At 52.3% G+C, this 24,514-nt stretch overlaps 1 protein-coding gene across 2 annotated transcripts in view; it reads left to right on the top strand.

The window, feature by feature from the left end:
* The window catches only part of PPARGC1B (PPARG coactivator 1 beta), a 110,395-nt gene that overhangs the window by 62,520 nt on the left and 23,361 nt on the right, over positions 1-24,514 (top strand). For both annotated transcript variants that reach the window (XM_047869722.1, XM_047869713.1), the window contains exons 2-3: positions 16,336-16,509; positions 22,146-22,367. In XM_047869722.1, coding sequence (XP_047725678.1) covers positions 16,336-16,509; positions 22,146-22,367 — 396 coding nt within the window. The remainder of the gene's footprint in view (positions 1-16,335; positions 16,510-22,145; positions 22,368-24,514) is intronic.

Genomic DNA, 24,514 nt, shown 5'->3' with positions numbered 1-24,514 from the left:
AGACGCTACGCAAAGCCCTTCTCCTTACGCCCTCTTAAGAACCCGAAGGTGGTCGGTAGGGCTGTTATTATCCTCTGTTTGACTGAGGCCCAGAGGGGTTAAATCGCTCGGCTAAGATCACATAGCTCAGCCCCCCACTGTCAAGCACAGTCCCTGGATCCATGTCTGACCCTTCTCAGGGCTCAGCCGGAGCCCCTGGCTTCTGTCTGGTTGCTCCAGTGACCCTTGGGGTGGTGTCATGTCTGCCCTGGCCACAGAACCGGTTCAGAGCCAGCCTGGAAAGGCATTGTCACGTGTTGGCCCGAGGGGACACGGTGTGTGGCTCTTGCTCCTCTCCTCGCTCCCTCCCGGCCTGGTGGCTTCTGGCAGTCCTTGATAGCCCCGTTGCAGGATGTGAGCTGAAACGGCTGCTGGCTGCATCTCTGGGTTTCACATGTCGCCTGCCTCCTGGGGATTCGGACGGTCTCTGCTGCTTGTTTTTAGTTTGCTTCTTATTTCCTCTTCTCTCCTCCTCTCCCTCTGCTCCCACCCTGTCCCCATCTGCTGCTGCCCCATGGGGGTCTTTTCTTCGCTTCCCAGATGTGCAGGCAGGACTTGGAATGGAAAGAGAGGCCTTCCAGGAAGGGAAGAAGCTAGCAGTTTGGGCAGCTGTTACCTGCCGGGCACCGGGCAAGGCTGCTGGCATGCGTGACGTTACGTAACCCTCGCAGCCGTCCTGTGAGGACGTCCTGTGAGCACGTCATTATCTGTACGCCACAGATGGGGACGCTGGGGCTCGAAGGATTTAGGTGTTGAACCCGAGATCACATGCTCCAACCCGACTCCTCATTTAAACATTTTTGCTTCCCAAGCTTTAATGTGCTTATGAATCATCTGGGGATCTTGTTTAAGTGCAGATTCTGAATCAGGAGGTCTGGGGATTCAGCACGAGAGTCTGCAGAATTTAATAAGCTCCAAATGAAGCCGATGCTACTGGCCCGCGGACCACACTTGGAAGAGTGCAGCCAGGAGCTTGCAGATCTTCCCCACGCCCTCCCGTGACGCCGGTGCAGACGCGCACCGCCACGAGCTCCGTCTCCGTGCTCACCGCTCTGTATGCGCCGTCTTTCCCCCTTGTTAGTTGCTGACGGGGCATCTGAGGCTTTCCCGCCATGCCCAGGACGTCATGGGCCGACCCTGCACGCCCCAGAGCCCCACTTGACTGACCGTGGTCTCCAGTGCTGGCCAGTGTTGGCATATGGGGAAACTGAGGCTCCGAGAAATGGAGGGACTCATTCAAGAGTCCGTGCCAATAGCGCGGAGAAGTCGGGGTTGGGACTTCCGGTCAGCGTTCTCCATTATTGCTTTGACCAGGAGTCCGCGGTCTTGGGGTTTCTAGTCCCGCTCGTCTCTTTAATTCTCTGTATGACTCTAGGCAAGTTATTTCCCCTCTCTGAACTTTAACTTCCTCGACGGGAAAATGGCGTAACCTTTGTCTTATGAGGATCAAATGGGCGAACGTCTAGGTTACAGCATAAAGGATTCCTATGAGCCCGAAGACCTCCGATTCTAATGGGGCGAGGGAAACCTCGCAGGTTCAGATGGCACTTATATGCAGGCACGGCGGGAACTCCGCTCCCCGAGAAATCTCACCGTTCTGTATCTGAGAACTCCCCACTTCCTGCCTCGTTCCCATCACGTGGCTTCGGTGATAACCAAGCACTGTCGGACGGTTTCCCTTTCACAGTGTAGGCGTCCGTTACTCCACTGTTAGTGCTTACTAACGACGCCCTGCCCTGCCCGAGAAGCCTGGGGCAGTACCACCTCGTGGGACACTTGAGAAGGGGGATTTGTTGGACACGGATCCACGTGATGTTCGCAGGGAACACACTTCTACGGAAGGCAGGTCCACCCGTGGCTGGAAGGAGCCCAGGCCTCAGGCGTGAGTGAGAGGGGGTCTGCTAAGCCGGCCTTCTTGGCCTCCCTTCTCCTCTGGCCCTCACTGACCCCATGACCAGGGAGGGCCTGCTGGGGCCAGAGAGAATCTGTTTCCCACCAGCTTTATCTGGGAGCCCGTGGGTCTGGGTTTCTCATCATCTGACCCACTGGAAAAGGAAAGGCAGGAGTTTCCTTAAGGGAATAAACGGATATGGAAGGAAATCACCCCCTCCCCAGCCCCAGGAAAGGCTGGTGGGGGGAGGGGCGGTGAGCGTGAGGGAGACATTGCAGGGATCACAGTAATGTGAAGCAGAGATGCCAAAACTGTCCTGGGAAGTGGGGGCTGTACCCGCATCCCCGGCTACCCCACCTATCCCACAGAGGTTTGGTGAGTACCGACTCTGTGCCAGCCACGGTTCTAGGAAAGCCCAGCCACTTGCCCTTGTGCGGTGTGCATTCTGGAGGGGGGACAGACAGTCCCTGGCTTTGTGATGTGGATAGCAGGTGGGGGTATGTATGGTTCACTGTGACCAGGTGAGTTCCGTGTTGGGAAGGGCCTCTCTCACTGAGACTGAATGCTGGCAGAGTGGCCAGGGACCCAGGGAGGTATCCCAGGTGGAGAGCCCAAGCCGAGAGGGTGGGGGAGAAGGCAGTCTGGGCCTCATAGCCAGGTGAGGACGTTGGGGGTTTGTCAGGGGCAGGGAGGAGTCAGGGAAGGCTTTCAAGTAGGAGAGTGAGTGACTAACCCTAGTCTCAGCTCTGCCTCCTGCTCCCTGGTGATGGTGGCAGTGCCCGAGGGGGCCTTGGCTCCCTCGTCTGTTGGTCTACACCAGCAGCTTGTGACCTGGGCCTCCTGAACGCCTAAAGAATCTCAAAGGTGCTAGCAGGGCTCTGAGAACATTTCCCCCTCCCCATTATTTTAAAGTCTAGTAGATAAACTTGCACAGAGCGAGGGAAAGAGCCCCCCAACCGCCCGTAGTGCTACTGATGGCAGTAGTCACCTGAGGAGGGGGGCGAGGGTGGGGCAGCCAAGAACTTGGGAGCTGGGTCTGGATTCACATCCTGCTTAGCAAAGTCATGTCACCTCCCTGAGCGTTACCTTTCCATCTGCAGGGTGGGGGGTACCCGCACTCACGTGCCACTCAGGCGCTCTGAGCGGGGGATACCGCCTCCCCGGGGAGTGGCTTTTTAGTCTGAGGATTCAAACAACCCTCCTCAAGGCCTTCGATTACCCATGAAACAGCGTGTGTGAAGATTAAGGTATGGGGAAATCGAGGATTCATGTGCAAAATATAATGTCACCCTATTTCTGATATGTAAGAAAGAAACACAAGTTTGGCTTTCCGTGTATTTGTGTTTGGCTCAGCTCATAATGTCAAATTCGCTTAGGTTTCACAGGAGTATGATGGGTGGCCACTGCGTGGTTTTTCGTTAATAAAAATGGAGAAACCAGTGAATGAACCCGCTCATAATCTCTCCCACTGCAGAGCCCAGGGCCCTAGTGGGCTGTGGGAGAGATGATGCAGGGGGTTCCCCAGGGAGCCCAGCGTGGGAACCACAGGACCAGATGGGCTGTGAGGCCTCTCCCGGCTCCCAGGCTGCACAGCAGCCCCAGCAGGGGCAGTTGTGGGTTGAGCGTTGCTGAGTCGTGTCTCTCTCTCGGCGGGTCGGTGTGTGTGTCGGCCCAGGGGCTGGGGCTGGTGTGCCGGTGGCCGAGCCCTGGCCTGGGTTCCTGGGGACCTGACTTCGGCTTCTCCCCGCTAGGCCGGGGTGGGGGGTGATCCTCAGCTACCCAGCACCTCTCCACCCACCCAGCGGCCCTGTCTCTGCTCAGAACCGCCAGGAGCCAGCCCCCTGGGCGCTGCCCTTCCTGGGGGGAGCGCTGCCCCGCTGCCCTGTCGGGTCCCTGGCATGAGGGCAAGGTCGCAGTCAGCGCTGGGCAGCGCCGGGCTGGAGATGTGAGCTGGCACCTTGCTGGCCTGTGGAGCGTGACATTTCCTCAAATGCCACAAAGGGGCTGCCTGACCTTCACTCCCCTGCCAGGACCCCTTTGCTGCCTCCTTCTGGGTTATTTATAACGGTGCTAACAGGCAAAAGGGCTTCTCAGCCGAGCCCTGGCCCAGCTCCCTGTCTCTCCTGGCAGCTGGGGGAAGAGACACATAAATAGAACCAAAGAACACGGACACTGTAGGACCCCAGAGAATACCTCCAGACGGAGTGTGCTGGCTACTTTTTTTTTTTTTTTTTTTAGGTCTCTGGGACTTTTTTATGTTTGTTTTTATTTTATTGTGGTAAAATATACATAACCTAAAATTAAACATTTTTGAAGTGTACAATTCGGTGGCATTCGGCACATTCACGATGTCACACAAACGTCACTGCTATCCACTTCCAGAACTTTCTTTGTCATATGACCAAAGCCAGGTGCTTTTTCATCCATCTCCCAGCTGGCACCTGCTAGCCAACCCCGCCTCCCCCCCTCCCCCCCAATCTCCTGAGGAAATTCAGATTTTGAGGAAACCTCACAAAATGTGCCGAGGAAGGAAAGCGTCAGCCAGTTTAGGATTGCCACGACTTGATGAGAATGTCAGCGGTCACCCCTTTCAGCCACATCGGGTGGGCACATCTGCCAGGGCGAGCTGCAACCCTCTGCCTTTCTTCCCATTCAGGAATGGGATCAAGATGGGAGGGGATGGCTTGGTCGCAGGGAGAACCATGAACCTGCTCTCATCTCTTTTTTTTATTTTTTTTATTTTTTTATTTTTTTTAATGTTTATTTATTTTTGAGAGAGAGAGAGAGTGAGAGCAGGGGAGGGGCAGAGAGAGAGGGAGACACAGAATCTGAAGCAGGCTCCAGGCTTTAAGCTGTCAGCACAGAGCTGGACGCGGGGCTTGAACCCACAAACTTTGAGATCATGACCTGAGCTGAAGTCGGACGCTTAACTGACTGAGCCACTCAGGCGCCCCTCATTTCTGTCTCTTCTTAAGCAAAATCTATTCATTCAGCAAACTTCCCTCCTTCATTCTAAATAGGGCAAGTGTTTTGCTGAACTGAGTGCTGCCTCCCACTCAGTCGGACCACTCACTACCTTTGATAAAAATTTAATAACAGTTCCTCATCATGCAGACAGCACCTCAGAGTTTTCCCAAGCATTTTTCCGTCTAAAATAGCACACTGGGCTGGTCTGGGATAATTCCACAGCAACCAGAGGGTTACGGGTCCCTTTGTAGAGATGTGCAAACAGAGGCCCAGAGTGACGTGATCTTGGACGTGACTGATCTCATTTGAGCCATCTGCACATAGAGTAACTCAGCGTCTCATCCAGGCTGGCATTAGGGGGAGGCAAAGGAGACACATGGTTCAGGTACAAAATTAAAGGAGATGCCAAAAAAGTCAGTAATCAAGACAATTCATAGGGTTTTGTGGGGTTTTTTTTCCCCCTTGTCTTTCTTTCTCTCTTTTTTTCTTTTAAAGTAGGCTTCAGGTTCAGCATGGAGCCCAGTGTGGGACCTGAAGTCGTGACCCTGAGATCAAGGACAAGACCTGAGCTGAGGTTAAGAGTTGATCGCTTAACCAACTGAGCCACCCATGGCACCCCTGCTAATCATATTTTCAGGCAGTGTTTAAAAATAATAAAACTGGACGCCTGAATATCCATGCAGAACAAAATACCAAATCTTTAAATAAAGGCAGGAACAGTAAGAGTTGCCATACAGAGCCATATAGATGCCTGAAGCAAAAGGAAAACCCAGTACCACTGGCCTCTCTTTATTTAGAATTTTGATATTTTGCTCATCATGGGGTTTTTGCATTAATTTTGATTTTTTTCAGAGTGTTGCACTAGAGACAATCTGCTTTGATTACTGAGTTTTTTGGTGCCCAAGGCGGGGGGTGGGGGCTGGGTGCCTCCCTCACCTCATCCTCACCCTGGCTCTGATTCCACCTTCCAATTTCTGTGTGCTACTGTGACAGAGGACCTACCTCCTGGGTCCTCAGGCCTCGGGTCACCGTATGCCAGAGCCTTTCAACCGCCGCCGAGGGTGGCATTTGCTCTCCACGGTCTATTTTTGTGCTTGCCCTTCAGCGACTGATAAAATGTTGCTCTGGGTACAGCTGATGTGTTGAAATGGTGAGTGTTCGTGTCAGGTGGCTTGTGTGATCGGATATCTTCATTCTTGACCTCGCAAAGGGGCCTGGAACCAGGCAAGAAAAGGAGTTCTTGGCGGGTTTGCCCCCACCGTGTTGGATAAAACTCGAAATCATTATCCGGTAACTGAGGCTCCCAGGCATTTTGGCCTCGTCTCGGGGCTGTATGGAAAAACATGTTCATGCTGCTTTCTTCGTACTGTCATGCACAGTTTACAAGGCACGTCCACCTTTAGCTCATTTTGTTTATGGAGCACCTACTATGTGCCAAGTATGGCGCTCGGCACCAGGGAGACAGTTGGGGGAGGCGCCAACGTGTAGGTGGATACGGGAAAAACGGGGTCGGGCTCTGGAGGGGCTGGTGGCCGGCAGCTGCACAACAGGGTGAATCTTCTTCGTGCCTCTGAACTGTCTGCTTCAATGTGGCCAAAATAGCAAATTTTATGTTATGTATATTTTACCACAAATTTTAAAAATACCGGGGGTGGTGGGGGGAATGGAAATATCAAGGAATAGAGTGCTAATTGAGGGCATTGCCGCAGAGTGGTGTTACCGTAAGAGGGAGACGGGGCTGTCTGTAGGATACAGTGCTCAGGAGGGCCCATCTGGGAGGGACATTTAATCTGCTGCGGGGATCGTAAGAAGCAACCAGCCATTCGAAGATGCAAGAGAGAGGAGGCGGTCCGGGCGAAGGGAGTGCCAGCACAGAGAGGCCCCAGGCTGGAAACTCAAGCCACACAACAGTTCCACAGGGGAGGCTGGTCTCAGGAGATGCCAAGAGGCTGGGTGACGCCCTGCGACTAGTAAGTGACGAGCCGGGGCCAGCTCTGCCTCAACAAATCAACAGATACCTGCACATGCTTTGCAGTTTGCCAAGCACTTTTCCTGCCACTCTCCTTTGAATTCAAGAGCCCTTGAACTCAAGTGCGTGAAATTGACTGCAATTGCAGGGGGACGCAACGTGCGGATCGCACTGTCCCCAAAACACCTTCGCTCGCTCCCTCACTCGCTCAAGTGGCAGGATATAGTCCAACCTTTTACTGTTTTAAAATAAGTCACGCAACGTCCACCACTCTCCTGGGCCTGGGGCAGCCTGGGCCTTCTGAAAGGCAGGCCTGTCGTGCCAGTAGGGGTGCGATGGGGCTGGGACACAGCTGATGGCACCTTCTACAGCCTTGGTGCCAAGGGAGGGGCATCTGGGCCGTGCACAGCCACCTGCCAGGGCATTCAGGAGCCACTCCGCCCCAGGTAGCTTCACCTGGGCATAGCTCCAAGAGACTTTGCAGATCTCTGTTTGATAAGGGGCCGCTTGAAGGCAACGGGGAGGGGGAAGGAGATGACTGAGTAAGATAACACCCACCCCGGGAGACTTACTGCCTCAGTTTCCTTATCTGCAAAAGAAGTCTTTCTACAGAATCTTCCAGCACCCAAGCCCCTGGTTTCTGTGCTGTTTGTAGTCCATCGTAGGTATTTATTTCCAGTGCTGGGCAGGCTGCAATCCATGTACAATAGGCATCTTATCTGATAAGAGTGGGAACAGTAGCGGGGTGGGGTGGGGTCTGGAGAGGGGAATTCTTAGGAAAAAGTCAGTCAGTAAGAGCACAGAATCATAAAACGTACTAATGAAGCCTCATGACATGTACATTATTTCCAGTCTTTTGCTATAGAGCTGTTTGGGTACCAGCTGAACCCACTTAGGGTTCTCCCAGCTCATCTCCTGTATAGGCCACACCCACTGTACCAGGGCTCCTGTTTCCAGACTGGGGATTCATTCAGTTGGATCAAGAATTTCTAGTAACAAACAGGTTTGAGAAGAAGCAGAGCTGACCCCAGGTACACAGGCAACCCAGCCAGCGGGAGTTGAAGTGTGGATGCCCTAGGGGGTCTTCCCTGCGGCTCTGGGGCACCGTGGGCATCAGTGAACACTGATGTTACGGGAGGAGATTGACAGTGTTAATGAACCTGGCCGGCTGGTGAGAAGAGCTCCATCCAGTCACTGGTATCTGGTCACCCTTCCTGGTTAGCTGGGTGTGGCTTGGCCCCATAGCCCAGTTTGGAATTCTAGAACCCATTTTGCTCTCTGGGCTGGAGAACTCACTCTCACCAGACCTGATGACCTCCCATTGGGTCGCCTTTACATTAAACCTTAAGCGGGCAGCTGTATGGCCAGAACTTGGGCGCCAGTGAAAAGGGCTGAACATCCCTGAGTTGTGCTTGGCAGGTCTGGGGCCAGATGCTTCCACGTGGAAAAGGCCTTGAGTGTTTTTGTCAGAGAGCCTTTCAATGGCCTGGTTTATCTACTCTCAGGGTGTTTGTTCTTTTAGGCTGGGCCCAGAACCCTTCCATTTTCAACTTACTCTTAGTGGAGCTTAGCTTTGTGTCTGTGGCTCCCGTGTCTTGTTTCAGAGGATGCTGTAAGGATTTCTGTGTGGACTAAGATCAATTACTTGTCTTACTGTTCTCCTAGAAGTCTCCTTAGGAGTTTTGTACTAATTTGGAAGACAGTGGGAAGATTAGATTTTTTTTTTTTTAATGTAAGAGAGATGAATTAGTCATAACTTTTTCATTGATAGGTGACAGAAACTCCAGCTGGCATGTAATCTGAAAAGGAACTTACTCACTCATATAACTGCAGAGTACAGAGAATAGACTGGCTTCAGGCACAGCTGGATCCAAGTGTTTAAATTATTTTATTAGGACTCTCTGTCTCTCTCTGCTTCTTGGTCTGCATTCCTTACACCGGCTTCCTTTTCAGGCAGGCTCTCTTCCCAGGTGGTGGCAAAGATGGCTGCTAGTCGCTCCAGAATTAAATTTAATCAGCTAAGCCTCTCTGTCTAAACGAGCCGGCGAATTCTTGGGTGTTCACTCTGATCCACCTCTGAACCAATTGAAGCAGTTGTTGTGGTCACTGGATGAAGCATTTTAATTAGCCAGACCGTGCTTACCTGGACTGTCTGGGTGGCAGGGAGGGGCGGCTTCCCCAAGAAAAATCAGGAGGCTGCCGCCATTAAGATGGGGGGGTGGGTGGGAGGCCAGCCACATCAGAGGTGGGAGGGGAAGAAAACGTGTGTCATGAAATGGCTTTGCAGGAACTTTATGAATACCAACCTTACGTCTTTCGTAGAAGGCGAGGATGGGCACAGAGTTCTAGATCTAGACCAGGCCAGTTCTGATTCATGAGTAGTGGCTACTAAGGCTCCATTCTGAGTAGGCGTGGGGCTCAGCAGGAAATATAGTTGTGTTCAGTTAGTGGTGTCCACCATGGTGAGGAAGGCAGGAAAGGTGACCTCACTGCCGGGTACCTGCCACCGTAGCAGCTCTCGTGGCTGGGCTGGGCATTCCCGATTGCAATTGAAAAGAGAAAACTTGCCTCAGACCGTCAAAGACAGCGTATTATCAGTGGAGGAGGCTCTGAGCTGGTAGTAGGGTGCCAGCCTAAGTACCATCTCGTACTTAGAGCATCCAAGATGGTGGTCAACAGGTCTGTCAGGCCTGGGTAGGGGCTCTGCTCCCCACCATCCCAGGCAGGCCTGGAGACAGCCAGTGTAGTCTGGCTGTCAGAGCGAGGGTGTTCTTCCAGCAGAAACCATGAGTGATGATAACGCTGGGATCCAGGAGCTGGTGGAGGTGGAAGGAACACAGGGTTGGAAGAGCCAGTCGGTTTAACCAGTAGGTTTAAGGACTGAGGGGATGGGTAAGAAGACAAGTTCAAGCATTGATCCTCTGAGAGCCCCTATTTTTCCGTCAGTTAAGTGGAGATGCTGACCACTGACCACTCCTGCATTTGGGAAGGTGTCCATGAGAGCGTAGCTGTGAATGTCACTTGAAAGTCAACTGTAGGTGCTGTATCTCTGACTACCATTCATGGGGTGTCTGATGCATGCTAGGCTCCCAACCTATGTTACTTTATCTTTGTAAGAACCCTGTGAGGTAGGATGCTTTTTATTATCCCCATTTCTTCAAGAGAAACTGAAGTGGCCAAAGTTATGTCCTGACCTCAAAGGATTAGCATTAATAGCAAAGCCAGGGCCCCGACCTTTGTCTAAGCCTCTTTGCATTTCAAGACAGTATTTCTCGCTCCGCCTTTGGGTCCCCTTCGGTAAATTCATTAATTCATTTATTTATTAGTTAAATGCCGAGTTCTACCTAGATAGTTCCTGAAAGCCTATGTGGATTTCAGAGACTAGATTAGTACAGAATTGCATCAAATGCTTGATTGAGCAAGAGGGGTCATAAAGTCTGTCTGTTTGATGTTCTCTTTAATAGGAGGGGCAGTGGGAACTGAGAGGGGAGGTGACATAGCGAAGTGCACACATGGTAAAGGACACATAGTGAATGTGGACAGACCCAGAACCCGAGCTCTGTCACTGCTGCCTCCCTCTTTCCCCCTTCCTGCTTCCTTCTGCTCAGTAACTCCGAGAATGTGCTCTGGGCCAGGGACGAAGCTCGACGATTTGCTGATTGTAGTCAGGAAAGTGGAGTCACCAATTTTTCCTGAAGATGCATTCTTTCTTAAGCAGGGAATCGATTTCCAACAAGATACACAGGCTTCCAATGAAGCCACTTATGTGAATCTGTACAAAACACCATTAATCCACTGCTAGGGCCATTTATCTCCCTGGCTTAGGGCAGCCACAGCCTTTTCAGATGAGGGGTGTGATGCTGCTGAGGGAATGGGTACAGAGGGCTCAGCGACCAGAGGGGCATCCCCCGGCAGGGGTGTGAACGGACCAATAGTGGAGACCAGAGGGGGCCATATGCACAAGACGTCCTGTGTGTGGCCCCACACCTGTTCCTGTGCAGCCGTGAACCTGCCACATGACTTGGATCTTTCTCAGATCTTGTCTGAAGCTCCACCTTCCCATCTGTAAATGGGAATAAATGGTCTTGAATGTTCCTTCTCACTTTCAGAAGTAAAAAAACACAGGCTTTGCAGGGAACAAAGAGACTTGGCTTGGAATCTCAGCTTCGCCTTTCTGGGACCCTGGGTACTGTGGGTTGAGCTGTGTTTTCCAAAAGATGATGTTTGAATTCTAACCCTCTAGTACCTCAAGAATGTGACCTGATTTGGAGATAGGGTCTTTACAGAGGTCATCTAGTTCAAGTGAGGTCATTAGCATGGACCCTAATCCAACATGGCTGGTGTCCTTATCAAAAGGGGAAATGTGGACACAGAGACAGGCACCCACAGAGGGAGGGAGCTGGTGGGAAGACGTATAGGGAGAAGGTCTTTCACAAGCCAACAAGAGTGGCCTCAGAAGGGGCCGCCCCTGCCAACACCTTGAGCTCAGCCTTCCAGCCTCCAGAGCGGGAAGAGAAAACATTTCTGTTGGTTAAGCCACCCAGCCAACCACACCTGGGTGGCTCAGTCAGTGAAGCGTCCCACTCTTGGTTTCTGCTTGGGTCATGGTTTGTGAGATTGGACTCTGTGCTGACGGCACTGAGCCTGCTTGGGATTCTCTCTTTCTCCCCCACCCCCCTGTCTCTGCCCCTCCTCTGCTTGCTCTGGCTCTCTCAAAAAGGAATAAATAAACTTAAAAAAAAAATGAAGCCACCCACCCTGTGGCGCTTGGTTACAGCAGCCCTGGGCAACTAATGAGAGTGACTCCCTCTCTGAGTTTCCTGATTAGTAACGGGACAATGACATCTGCCCTGGAGGGTTATTTTAGGAATCTGATGAGAGGATGTGCATAAGGTACTTAGTGCAGCCCTCGGCGTTTGGTAAGCGCTCAGTAATAGCAGTGGCTGTAGTCAGTCCTGTGCTGTGACCTCCCAGCTCTGCTAGGGGGGCCCGCAGAAGATGGCTGGTAAGGAACAAGGAGGCCTCAAGTCAGACCTTTCCAAGAGAACTGGGTCACCCAAGGCACCCCTTCCAAAAGCCTCTCCAAATACGGGGAGGGCCAGAGAAATCACCATTAACGCAGTGCTTAATGGTTTTTAGCTAGAGAGTGGCCTCGGCCCTCATTGCCAAGGCCGCGAAGCTGAGGTTTCTTTATTTTTGTGTCCTGGGTATACTTAGGGTATGCCGAGCTGCTGTGGCTAATCGATAAGTGCAGCAGTCACTGCCATTTTATGGGTGTTTTGTAAAGGAGGTGGCATGGTTTTGATGGGAAGGACACTCCCTGGATGACCCTGAGCAAATCTACTATCCTCTTTGGGCCTCTGTTTCCATATCTGCAAAGTGAAGGAGGTAGGCCAGCCGGCCAGGAGTCCTTAGGCTGCGTTCGTGAAGGCCTAGAAGTATGAATTTCTTGCACGCACACGCGTTGCTCAGACATATTTAATGGGTAACCTAAAAGCTGTCCATAGCTTTCGTCTGGTTCTTTTTTAAATATATTTTTTTTTCAACGTTTATTTATTTTTGGGACAGAGAGAGACAGAGCATGAACGGGGGAGGGGCAGAGAGAGAGGGAGACACAGAATTGGAAACAGGCTCCAGGCTCTGAGCCATCAGCCCAGAGCCCGACGCGGGGCTCGAACTCACGGACCGTGAGATGGTGACCTGGCTGAAGTCGGACGCTTAACCGACTGCGCCACCCAGGCGCCCCTCTTTCGTCTGGTTCTTGAAGGGGCCTCTGACTCCCAGATGGTCCACGGTGACTGTCCTGGACAGCCTCTCAGGGCGGCTGGTTCCTCGCCAGTCTGGGTTTCTAGGCCTCAAGAAGCAAGTCCTACAGATGTGGCTTCTCTGAGTTACAGGGATGAGAGGGATCCGGGACATAGAGAGAACTCCCCAAGGGAGCTCATCACTGAGGGCTTTGCTGGCCAATGAGACCCCAGGGGCAGTGAGACACTAGCCGTTCAGCACGTTCAGCACTCACGTGTCTCTGCTTTGGCCCTCCCTCCCACTCCACAGGCCCTCGGTGTGCCCACCCTGCCTGCCTGAGTGGTACCTCCCAGCCCCGCCACCTGCCCCTGTCCTGGATGCCACATCCGCCTGCTTCCCTGCTGGTCCCACCCCCATCACGCTTGGAGTAAAACCCAAATCCCTTCCAATCCCCACCTGATCCGGCCTCCACCTGCCTCTCTGAAGGCATCTCCCCCCCCCCCCCCGTCACTCCCCAAGCTGCCGCCTCACCAACCTTTGGTCGGTGCCTCGTGCTCTAGGCCTGGCCCGCACTTGGGTCTTTGCCTTGCTGCCCCTCCGCCTGGAACGTTCTTCCCCACGTCTTCCACTGCCTGACTTCTCCAAGTCTCAACTCGGATGTCGGCTCTCCCAGGAAGCCTTTCCTGACCCCCCCACTAACAGAGACTTCGCCTCCCTCTCTTGTCCTCCGTCAGTGCACCTGGCCTGTTTCCTTCGTGGCACTAACCCAACCTATAATCAAGTATGCATGTGTTTTCTTCCCCGCGAAGATGTCAACTTGTGAAGGAATCAACTGAGGCCTCCATGTCCCGGCGCCTGGCTCATAGTAGCATTTAATAAATGTGGGAACGCACTCACTAGCGTGGCTAAAATTAAAATGACTGTGGCAACACCCAGTGCCGGGGAGGGTGTGGAACGGTCGGCGCTCTCAGCACAGCTGATAAGCACGTACTGTGGCATGGCAATTTGGGAGAACAATTTTGTCGTTTTACCAAGTCACATCCATTTATGACCCAGCAATTCCACTCCGAAATGTTTACCCAGGGGAACTAAAAACGTACGTCCGCGCAAAGGCTTGTGCACACATATTGCAGATGTGTTCGCGGTAGCCAGGGACTGGAAACAAACGGATCATCTATCTAGAACAGGCAAGGCTGCTGCATCCGCACAGTCTGACAGGACACAGAGGAGAAGGAAGCTGCCAAAGGAGGCTGAGAGTCCGCCTGAGTGTTCCCTGCGGCCAGGGCAGCTGAGCGTGATGACCAGAAGTAGTAGGGTGTTGGGCGGGGCCTGGAATGATCCTGGGGGGGGATGTCCCTGGAGACAGAGGCTCGCAGGGCACCATGGTCCCTAGTCTGAGCAGGGGACCAGCCACTTGAGAGAACCTGGCCCTGGTGCTGCCTGTGGATACAGGCTTCTTGCAAAACGCCAATTAAGACATTTGACCCAAATTCGGATAAAAGCCTTTTTCCTGTGTCAAGTTGAGCTAATAATATACATTTGTTCATAATTTATGAGGCTTAGTAAGTGGGAACAATTAAGGAAAAGGCCTGTGCAAAACCTATTTCTTTTAAGTGTCACATAGGCGTTTTTTTGTTCTCTAAGGCAGCTCCACCCTCTCTGCCCACCATGAGACACTGTTGTCATTGTTATTATTATTATTTCTTTATCTTTTTTTAAATTAAAAAGATTTTTTAAATGTTTATTCGTTTTTGAGAGAAAGAGCGAGAGTGGGGAGGGGCAGAGAGAGAGGGAGACAGAATCCGAAGCAGGTTGCAGGCTCCGAGCTGTCAACACAGTGCCCGATGCGGTGTTCGAACCCAGGAGCCACGAGATCATGACCTGAGCCGAAGTCGGACACTTAACTGACTAAGCCAGTCAGCGCCCCTGTTTGTTCCTTCCTTCCTTCCTTTCTATTTATTTATTTATTTTTTAATGTTTATTTATTTTTGAGAGAGAGAGAGAGACAGAGACAGAGCTCGAGAGGGGAAGGGCCAGAGAGAGAGGGAGACACAGAATCTGAAGCAGGCTCCAGGCTCTGAGCTGTCAGCACAGAGCCCGATGCGGGGTGCGAACTCACGAACCGCGAGATCATGACCTGAGCCGAAGTTGAACGCTTAACCGACTGAGCCACCCAGGTGCCCCATATTATTATTCTTACTTGCTATTATTACTGTTAGCTACCATTTATTGAGCCCCTCCTGAACCAGGCCATAATATCACCTTACTTAACCTTAACTGTATGAGGCAGGAGGTGTCCCATTCTATAGGTAAGGCAGTTGAGTTTCAGAGGGAAAAAGAGAACTTGCCCCAGGTTTCACAGCTGGCGAGTGGCGATTATGACTCGGGTCTGCCGGACCCCAAGGCCTGTGCTGTGCTCTTTCTGTCCACCTCCCAGCTTGGGCCGTCTCTCTGTCCTACTGGTAGTTGTTAAATGTGGGAGCCAGGTGAGAAAGCCCTCACCTTATGATTCAGTGAGTCTGGGCTTAGGCCTGAGAATCTGCATTATTCCTAACATGGTCCCAGGTGGTGTCGACACTGCCAGTCCTGGGACCACACGTTGAGAAACGCTGGTTCAGTCAGTGCTGTCGCCACAGTCCTCCCTGCCTCCCTTCTACCCCACCCACCACTGTCAGGTGGCTTTTAGCCTTGGAGACCTTTTCCGGTATATTTGCATATGCACTATTGTACGGAAAGAATTGCGTCGTTCGATTTTTCTCTTTATGGGCTAATATTCGACCCGCTATATGATTTAGTTTTCATGATTTAGTTTCAGTTTTAGATTTTTAGTTTCTATGATTTAGTTTTCATTTCTATTTAACGTGTCTTGGAGAGCGTGTAGGTCTGCCTCGTTCTTTTCAACAGTTCCATGCTACAGGTGGTGATAGTTTTGTTTCCCTGTTGTGCACGGATGAGCAGTCTTCCACGTCTTAGACATGACACACATCCACCTGTAAAATCCCTGAGACTGTGGCTGAGTATTTCTCCAGAATATTGTAATCACTCAGTAATGCCAGCCATTATTACTGCTGTTGTTTGTTTCATTATTAATATCGCATCCCAGAAACCCCTTTCAGCTGGGGACAGTAATGCAAACGAGTCTCTGTTTGCAGCTTCTTTTTTTTTTTTTTTTTTTTAATTTTTTTTTTCAACGTTTATTTATTTTTGGAACAGAGAGAGACAGAGCATGAACGGGGGAGGGGCAGAGAGAGAGGGAGACACAGAATCGGAAACAGGCTCCAGGCTCTGAGCCATCAGCCCAGAGCCTGACGCGGGGCTCGAACTCCCGGACCGCGAGATCGTGACCTGGCTGAAGTCGGACGCTTAACCGACTGTACCACCCAGGCGCCCCAGTCTGTTTGCAGCTTCTAATGAAGTTTTGCACACAACAGTTTTGGTAAGAGGAAGGAGGTGCTATGGGAAAGAGGCGTTGAGGGATGTGTAGGAGTGCAAAGGAGGAGGGGAGAGAGCAGCGGGCAGGATTTGTATTGCCAGGGTCTGGCTTGGTTCCTGGTACTTTCAACAGCTGCAAGGGTGTCGGGGCCTACCTTCACATTTCTTGGTCTCATGGCAAAATCAGGCCTTGGCCAAGGGCTGCCCGAGGCCCAGGCTGGCAGCACCATGAGCAAGAGGGTCTGTGCTTGGACCCAGCTCTGACTCGCTTCCTTCCTTCCTGTCTCCTCAGGGTGGGGGGTCCGGGGAGGAGCAACTCTGCGCTGACTTTCCCGAGCTTGACCTCTCCCAGCTGGACGCCAGCGACTTTGACTCAGCCACCTGCTTCGGGGAGCTGCAGTGGTGCCCGGAGAGCTCCGAGACTGAACCCAGCCAGTACAGCCCCGACGACTCAGAGCTTTTCCAGGTACGTTCTCCGAGCCTCGCGGTGACTCCCTCTACTCCTGAAGGCCTGGCTCTGCCCTGCACCACCTTCTTTTGCACTTGCTCGTGCAAAGAAGTCTCATCTCCCACCAAAGCTCTTGGGACCCTGCCTCTCGTCCTGGATCTGCCCTTGATCTTGGGCAGTTCTCATCCCCTGGCCGAGCCTGTTATCACCTCTGGACAGTGAGGGCTGGGAAGAGCCGCTCTTGCTATGCCGCACCGTCAGAAATGAGCCGCTCTGTGGGCCTGGGTGGTTTCAAGACCTCCCTTTCCTATAGTATCTCACTGAATTCTCATCCCTACCCTGTGAGGCAGGTGTGATTCTGAACCCATTTTATCGATGAGGAAACTGAGGCTTGGGGAAGTTAAGTCACATGCCTAGGGCGATTTACCTAGTCAGAAGCTAAGCTACATGCAAACCCAGTCTGCCTGCCTCCCGAGCCAGGGCTTGATAACCACGGCGATGCCATAATGGAGGTGACTCACATGTATTGAACAACTGCTCTGAGGCAAGACTGTCCCTGTTGTGTGTTAACTCATTTAATTCTCCTAACAACTCTTAGACCAGGTACAGTTCTCTTCATTTTCCAATTGGAGCCTAGAGACTTCTTTAAAAAAAAGAGGTGGGGTGCCTGGGTGGCTCAGTCTATTGAGCATCCATCTGACTTCAGCTCCGGTCATGATCTCACAGTTCATGGTTCAAGCCCTGCCTTGGGCTCTGTGCTGACAGCTCAGAGCCTAGAGCCTGCTTCAAGTTCTGTGTGTGTGTGTCTCTCTCTCTGTGTCCCTTCCCTATTTATGCTCTATCTCTCTCTCTCTGTCTCTCAAAAATAAATTTAAAAAGTAAAAAAAAAAAAAAAAAAAAAAGAAGCAGTGCTGAGAATTGCTGTGCATTTCAATGCCTCTCTCGTTGTGTGCTCTGTGTCCAGTCTCGGGGGCACATGATGGGTGAGATTTCCTTTAAGAAGCCCTCTCATATGGAATAATAATGATGTCTGGGATTTGCATCAAAATAAAACGAGTTCTGCATGCATTTGTGTGTGTGGGTGTGTGGCCTGGAGGGTAATATGTGAAATAAGATTGACCGTGTTGTTGGGGCGCCTGGGTGGCTCAGTCGGTTAATTGTCGACTCTTGGTTTTGGCTCAGGGCATGATCTCGCGGTTCAAGAGTTTGAGCCCCACATCGGGCTCTGCGCTGACAGTGTGGAGCCTGCTTGGGATTCTCTGTCTCCCTCTTTCTCCGTGCCTCCCCTGTTCATGCTCTCTCTCTCTCTCTCTCTCTTTCTCTCAAAATACATACGTACATACATAATTAATAAAATTGACCATGTTGAAGTGTTGTGATGGGGACATCCAGATTTATTATTCTTTCCTTGAAATATGCTCCCCTATAAAGACTTGGGGGAGAGGCTCTAGCTCCCCATGCCTGTCTGCCGATATAATAATAATAACAACAATAATGTGCTGGGTGTCAAATGCCATGCTGACGTGTCACGAGCACCATCTCATAGACTCCTGACGTGTTGTAGCTTTCTTTCTAGAAATGGAAACTCCTTCTGTGCATCAGGCACTGTGCTGTGTACAGTGTAGAGAGAAAACTGACCCCAGATCAGTTAACACAGAAACTGTGGTCATTGTGACATGGGCATGAAAGGAATGAGCCAGGTGTGAGAAAAGGATCTGAAGACTGGCTGGTCAGGAAAAGCCTCTCTGTGTGCATGAAATGGTCTTGGGTGCAAGTGAGCCTGATGTGGCCCCAGGGCTCCCAGCCCAGCAAGGAAGCCAGAAAACCCTCACAGACAGATAGGGCTCTGGCCAAATTCTGCCCACCCAGCCCCTCTCCCTGTCATGGTCTGCACACCCCGCCCGCTCTCCCAGTCCCAGGCCAGTTCCACCCACTGCCCACCGGTGCGTCCCTATGGGTGTGATTCTGTGATCAGCGCCTGACCCCCCCTGCCACACACACATCATAAATCCCATGACCGTGGGGGCCACGATGGCACCGTGCATTTCTAGCACGCTGCACCGAGCCTGACACTTTCTCAGGGCTTAATAAATGCCGATCAGATGAGTAATTCCTTCAATGCCAGCTCTCATGTCGCCCCCCTCGGTGAATTACTTCCTCTCCTGGGCTCCCATCTTGTGTGCGCCTGTGCGGGCACATGTATGCTAGTGTCTCTATGTGTCCTTTAGACTCTGAGCTCCTTGAGGACAAACAGCATCTGATTAGTCTCTGGGGCCCTCGTGCATTGTAAGGACTCGATCACGTGTGTTGAATGAAGGAACGGATTGTGATACTTTCTTCCCTGCCAAGGGCCGGGCGTGGCCCATTCCAAAAACCTCAAGCTGGCATCGTGGGTTCTCCATCGGCCACAAGCTCAGTTTTCTCATTTGACCAGTGGGAATCCTAGAGCCCTGCTCCTGTGTCAGAGTTGTGTTCCCTCCAGTCAAATGGCGCCATTTCCATGGAAATAGACTAGGAGTGTGGAGGACAAGCCACTGTAACAGTGTTAACGGCAGGGGGTGGGGTGGGGGGGCAGAGATGGTGTCTTCCATTTTTCTGTGTTCCCAGAGTCCTAGGGCCAGGGCCATAACCATCACTAATTAATTTTGGAGGAAGCAAGCATTTGGTTGTTTTATCAGTTTGCTGCGTGGTCTTGGGCCCTGAGGCTGGGCCTTGGTTTCCCCATGCAAGGAATAAAGAAGGGATGTGGATTCCATCAGTAATTCTTCATCTGCTGGGGAGAGGGTCACCAGGTCCTTTTAGGCTCTGGTGAAATATATGGGCCTACTGCTGGACAAAAAGGCGAAAAAACTGATACCCTGGGTTTTCTGCACCCTAGTCGAGCCCCCTGGACAGGGGGGGATTTTTGAGTGTTCTGTGGCCCTTGTGACAGAAATCCTGTTCTGTGTCATTCCTTCCAGACCCTCCTGGGCCTTCAAAGTGAAGCACTTTCCCCTCAGATTTCTTGAAGACTCCTTTTCCTCTAGCTTGAGAGCCGCTCAGGAAGGCTGGGGTGGGGCTGAGTCTATTAATATCCTTTCCTCCGCTGATTAACTCTCCATTAATTTGCACTCTACTTCCAAGCGGAGTGGGGAGAGCCTGGCCAATGGGCCTGGGAAGAGGAGAGGGTGGCACGGCCCCCGGTGATGTATTACCCTTAGCACTGACGGATGCTGCGGTCAAAATGGCCTTTCCCCGAGCTGGAGCGGCCCAGGAAGGGCTGAGGAGAGGGAGGAGGCCTTTTGTCACTCATTTTGATTTCATCCAGCCTGTTGGGTGCTTCTTGAGGTCTTTGCCATGTTGTATTCATTTTTGCGCGGTGCCTGGCACATAGTGAGTCCTTGACCACACCCCCCCCACTCCCCCCCACCCCCCCGCCCCTGCTCTGACTTGCTGTGTGACCTTGACAAGTCTGTTTCCTGGACTTTCATTCTCCGCCTGCCCCCTCAAAATGAATGGCGAATAGGTTTCCTCCTGAGGAAATGGGGAATGGTAGTCATTGCCTAGAGGGCCGTGTTAAGAAAGATTTTGGTGTGGAAGGAACGAAGGCCACAATTGGTTAGTGATATGGGGGGAGGCGGGGCATGTGGGCCGCATGTTTAACATTTCTGGTCATCACTACAGGAGCCCTGAGGGATCGAGCTCTGGTATTTGTGATAGTTCATAGTATCTCTGGACATTTGGCCGTTCATAGTATCTCTGGACATTTGGCCGTTGTCCCTGTGAGAAAGGGAACTCTCGCTCCATCCAGTGCCGATGACATCATTTCTGAATAACTTCCTTCTTAGAATCTCTCCTTTGAGACGAAGATCTGAGTCTCGCCCTGTGGCCAGAAGTCATTGTTTGGTGTATTCATTCTTCTCCTCCGTAGATCTGCCTGGGAGCCACCTGCCCCAGGCGCTGAGCTAGGCCTGGGAGCACCCTAGGGAGCATTTCTAGCACTGCTTCCCAGCACGGCCTTCCTAAGCAGACAGTTAGGGTGGGGGTGGGGGCAGGAATCATGTCTTCCCATTTTGCAGAAAAAACAGCAAGGCTTACAAGAGAGAAGCTGTTTGGCCACAATCACCCTATGGTGGCAGAGCCCCAGGTGGTCAGCCCCAAGAGTGGTCATTGGGTCCCCGGTTGCAAGGTCTGAACTCCCTGCTGGGCTAGACAGATCACTCTGGGAATACGGGGGGCTCTGGCCTGAGGGTGGTGGCAGCGGGTGGGGGGCATGGGGAGCAGTCGAGTGAGCCCCATCACATTCTCCAGCCAGAGTCCACGGGCCTGGATCTGCCCTTGTGTGTCCTTTTCCCGCACCCCCACACACACTCCCCAGGGCCTGGGTCAGGCCCAACGAAAACCTCCTTTTGACCTTTCTTTTATTTTAGCTCTGTTCCAAAAATTACAAATGCGTTTGTTCTCTCCTCCCCATGTCCCCCCTTCGAGTTACTCAGCTGCTGCTCCAGTTGCAAGGGCTGGAACAGATTTAGTGCAGCCAAAGGGCCGTCACGAGATGCATATTTCAGATGCACTTCCTGAAGAAAGGATAAACAGCCTGACCTGGGATGGGAACGAGTGCTGGCGGGGGCATCATGTGACAGAATGTGCCTCCTGCCAGAACAGGCCCAGCAACCAGGGTTTACTAAACGATCGAGGTGCCTCGCTCACCTAGAAGCAGTGTGATGGCCACACGCCAGGGCCTCTGGGCATGGGGGCCTCTGGGCTGGTGTCTGCAGGTGGTCTGGGAGCATCCATGCTGACCCGTGTCATTACAGATCTTAGACATCAGAAAAGCAAGAGTCTTGGCTCATGTATGTCATGGTGGAAGTCCTGCCTCTGTCCCGGATCTGCTATGTGACCCTGGACACCTTGTTCAACCTCCACGATCCTCAGTTTCCCCAATTGCAAAATGGAGATTAGAGTAGCGCTCCCCTGGTAGAGGTTATTATAAGGTTTACCTGAGGCAATGTTCACGAAGCCTTTCTGTTCCTCGCTCTTGCCTAAGCACCCACAGCTGGTAAGTGTGGGATCTGGGATTCAACCCCAGCTCCAGAGCCCAAGCTCCTGACCGCTCTTGAGCGGTGAGCAAGGCCTGGAAACCCTCTGGGCAATCGCAGTGGTTTTCTTACTGCTGTGGTTGTCATTGTCATGGCCAACCCTGAAGCTTCCAGCGTATACTGCCTGCCTGGGCTCCAGAGTCAGAGGGGCTGGGACGCTGTGGTGGATGCTGTTCTCAGAGGCAGAGAGACCAGCTTCAGGGGCTGGGGGCTGCGTCCCAGGAGTTGGATGCGGGAGGCCGTGGTGTAGAGCTGCTGTCCTTGGTAAAGGGGCCAGGTGTCTCAGGTGGACAGCCCTGTGCCCAAGGTTGCACACTGATGAGCAGCAGAGTTAGGAGCAGGGCTCCCAGGGCAAGGCTCCTTCCAGCATCACCTGCTGCCTGCTCGCAAACTTCTGTGATTCCTGGAGTCGATAACATATTTCTTCGGCATCTGCTATCCCGGCAACGCTGAGCCATCTGATGACTAGGGAAGGATGGGAGGGGATTGGCAGGGGGGTGATGGTGCTGCGTGTACGGAGCCCAAGGCATTGGCTAACTGTGTCCCTCTCTGCTCCGCCCGTGCTCCTCACTTCAGATAATCGACAGCGAGAATGAAGCTCTCCTGGCAGCGCTCACCAAGACCCTGGACGACATCCCCGAAGACGACGTGGGTCTGGCCGCCTTCCCGGCCCTGGACGGTGGAGACGCACCATCCTGTACTTCGGCTTCGCCTGCCCCCTCATCTGCACCCCCCAGTCCCAGCCCCTCCCTGGAGAGGCCCCAGGCCCCAGCGCCTGAGGTGGATGAGCTCTCACTGGTGAGAACCTGCTTCTAACTGAAGTGATGGCCGTGGCCTGGGATATGGCGTGTGGTTGCAGGGGTGGTAGGTGCAGGGGAACCAGCTCCCGATCCGGCAGGGGTGTCCGTGCATCACGGACAACAGGGGTGCACAGCGGGCAGCCTAGACGGGGCCTCACCTTTCCCACCTGTACGGCTGGCCTAACCATGGAGGCTCCAGTTGCACCCCGTAGGTCCTTTGGCATTTTATGGATTGGCCTCCGTGATTAGTCAGCTCTTGAAATTACGTGTGAAAACGTTTTCCTTAAGGTTATACCTGCATACACAGTAAAAATTCAAGCAGGAGATGTGGAGAGTTAAAAGCAAAACCTCCTTACCCATCTCACAACTGCGTTCTCCTTTCCTGGAGGTAACCATGGTTACCTATCCGTTTGGTGACTTTCCTCTTCCACCTTTTTTTTTTTTTTTTTACTACAAAAGGGAGCCTACGTTATATGCTGCTCTGCACCTTTTCTCAGGGAACTGGGTATCTTGAAAACTCAGATGAGCACAGGTGGCTCTGCTCCATACTTTTTGTTAGCTACCTAATGTTCTTTTGTGAGGATGTGCCACTGCTTACTTTACTCGTCCCCAAGTTGGTGGAAACTGACATAGTTCCAGCTCTTACTGTTAATACTGCTTCCGTCAGTGCCCCGGACAGGCCTTTGCCACGTCCAAGTGGATGAATTTCTAGAAATGGAATCTCTGGGTCTACAGCTACCTGAGTTTTCAGTTTAGACAGATATTTCCAGATGGCCCTCCATACAGTTTGGACCGGTTGATGGCCCCCCCCTCCCCCCACCAGCAAAAGTTAAATGCCGTCTGTGTGAGTATACGTGGAATGTGGGAATGTGCACATGAAATTGCAGTTTTCCGGGGAGAAGGTCTCAGCTTTTATCACCTTCTCGAAGGAGTCCAGACCTCACAAGTTACTGAAAGCAGGTGTCCCTAACTCAGGCTGAGATTTCATGGGGTGTGTGAAGCCCAGCTATGCTCACCTATCTGGGGCTCCTCACCTTGGCGCTGAGGTTCCTGGGCCTGACAAGACTCAGCTGGAAAATCAGAGCCTGTTGAGCTGGGGAGGGACTTAGGTCGTCGAGAGTTTGAGTAGAAAGGCCTGTAGTGACTGTCAAGTACAACTATGGGAAAACTGAGGCCCAGAGCAGGGAGGGGACTCTCCCATGGTCACACAGCAAGTTGGTATTCAGACACCTGGTCCAGGACCCCTTTCCTCCTTTCCCACTGTCTTCAAGTTCCCCCAAAGCAGTGTGAAACATTTAGTAAGCACCTGCTGTATGCTGGGCACAAGACTATGTTCAGTCCCACGTTGTGGCTTCTGCTGATGGGGGTCCTGCTTCCTGTCAGACTGAAATCAGACTGGGTTTGAATCCCAGCCCCACCGGTTAGTTAATGCTTTCCTGTCCTTTAGACACCTAATCTCTCTGACTCAGCTTCCTGGTCCATAGGTGGGGTCAAATAATAGTGCTTATCTCAAAGGCTGATAGGAGGAGTACTGCAGATAATGCATGTAAAGCACTTAGAACAGTAGCTGGTACTTAGAAGTTGCTCAATAAATACTAACTGGCTTGACCCGTTAGTACTAACGAGAGGAAGTCTCAGTGCAGAGGGCTCTGGAGAGGGATCAAACCCCAGGGAGGCAGAGAGCGGCCCCTGCTGGCCACAGGTAGTTTCCCCTCCCACACCTCAGACTGCCTTCATTCCACACAGGTTTACTGAGCACCTCTGTTTCAGGCACTGTGCTAGGCACACAGGAAACAGACTCACCATCTAGACTCCCAGCATACCGACAGAGTTCAGAAAGGCCCTGAGAAGTTAGCTAGATGCCCGGTTCTTAACCTGGAGCCATGGATCCCAAAGAGTCCACCAATGGACTGACCGGGACCCATGAACCTCTACATGTCCCTGCAGTTTTCTGAAGTCAGCAGCTTCGGTTGTATTCTTAGAGGGCCTCCTGAGTCAAAAAAGGTTAATAACCAGTCATTTAGTGTAGTTTTCCCCCATTGTGCCAATGGAGAAACCAAGGCTTAGGGACGGAAAGGACTCACTCACTGAGGTCTCATAGTGAGCGGGGCTGAGCTGGGCCAGAACCAGGCCCCTTCCCACCAG

This window comes from Prionailurus viverrinus, chromosome A1 (assembly GCF_022837055.1).
Source record: "Prionailurus viverrinus isolate Anna chromosome A1, UM_Priviv_1.0, whole genome shotgun sequence".
In the NCBI taxonomy this organism is placed as follows: Eukaryota; Metazoa; Chordata; class Mammalia; order Carnivora; family Felidae; genus Prionailurus; species Prionailurus viverrinus.
The sequence above is the reverse complement of the archived record's forward strand: the minus strand, read 5'-3'. Positions and strand labels throughout refer to the sequence as shown.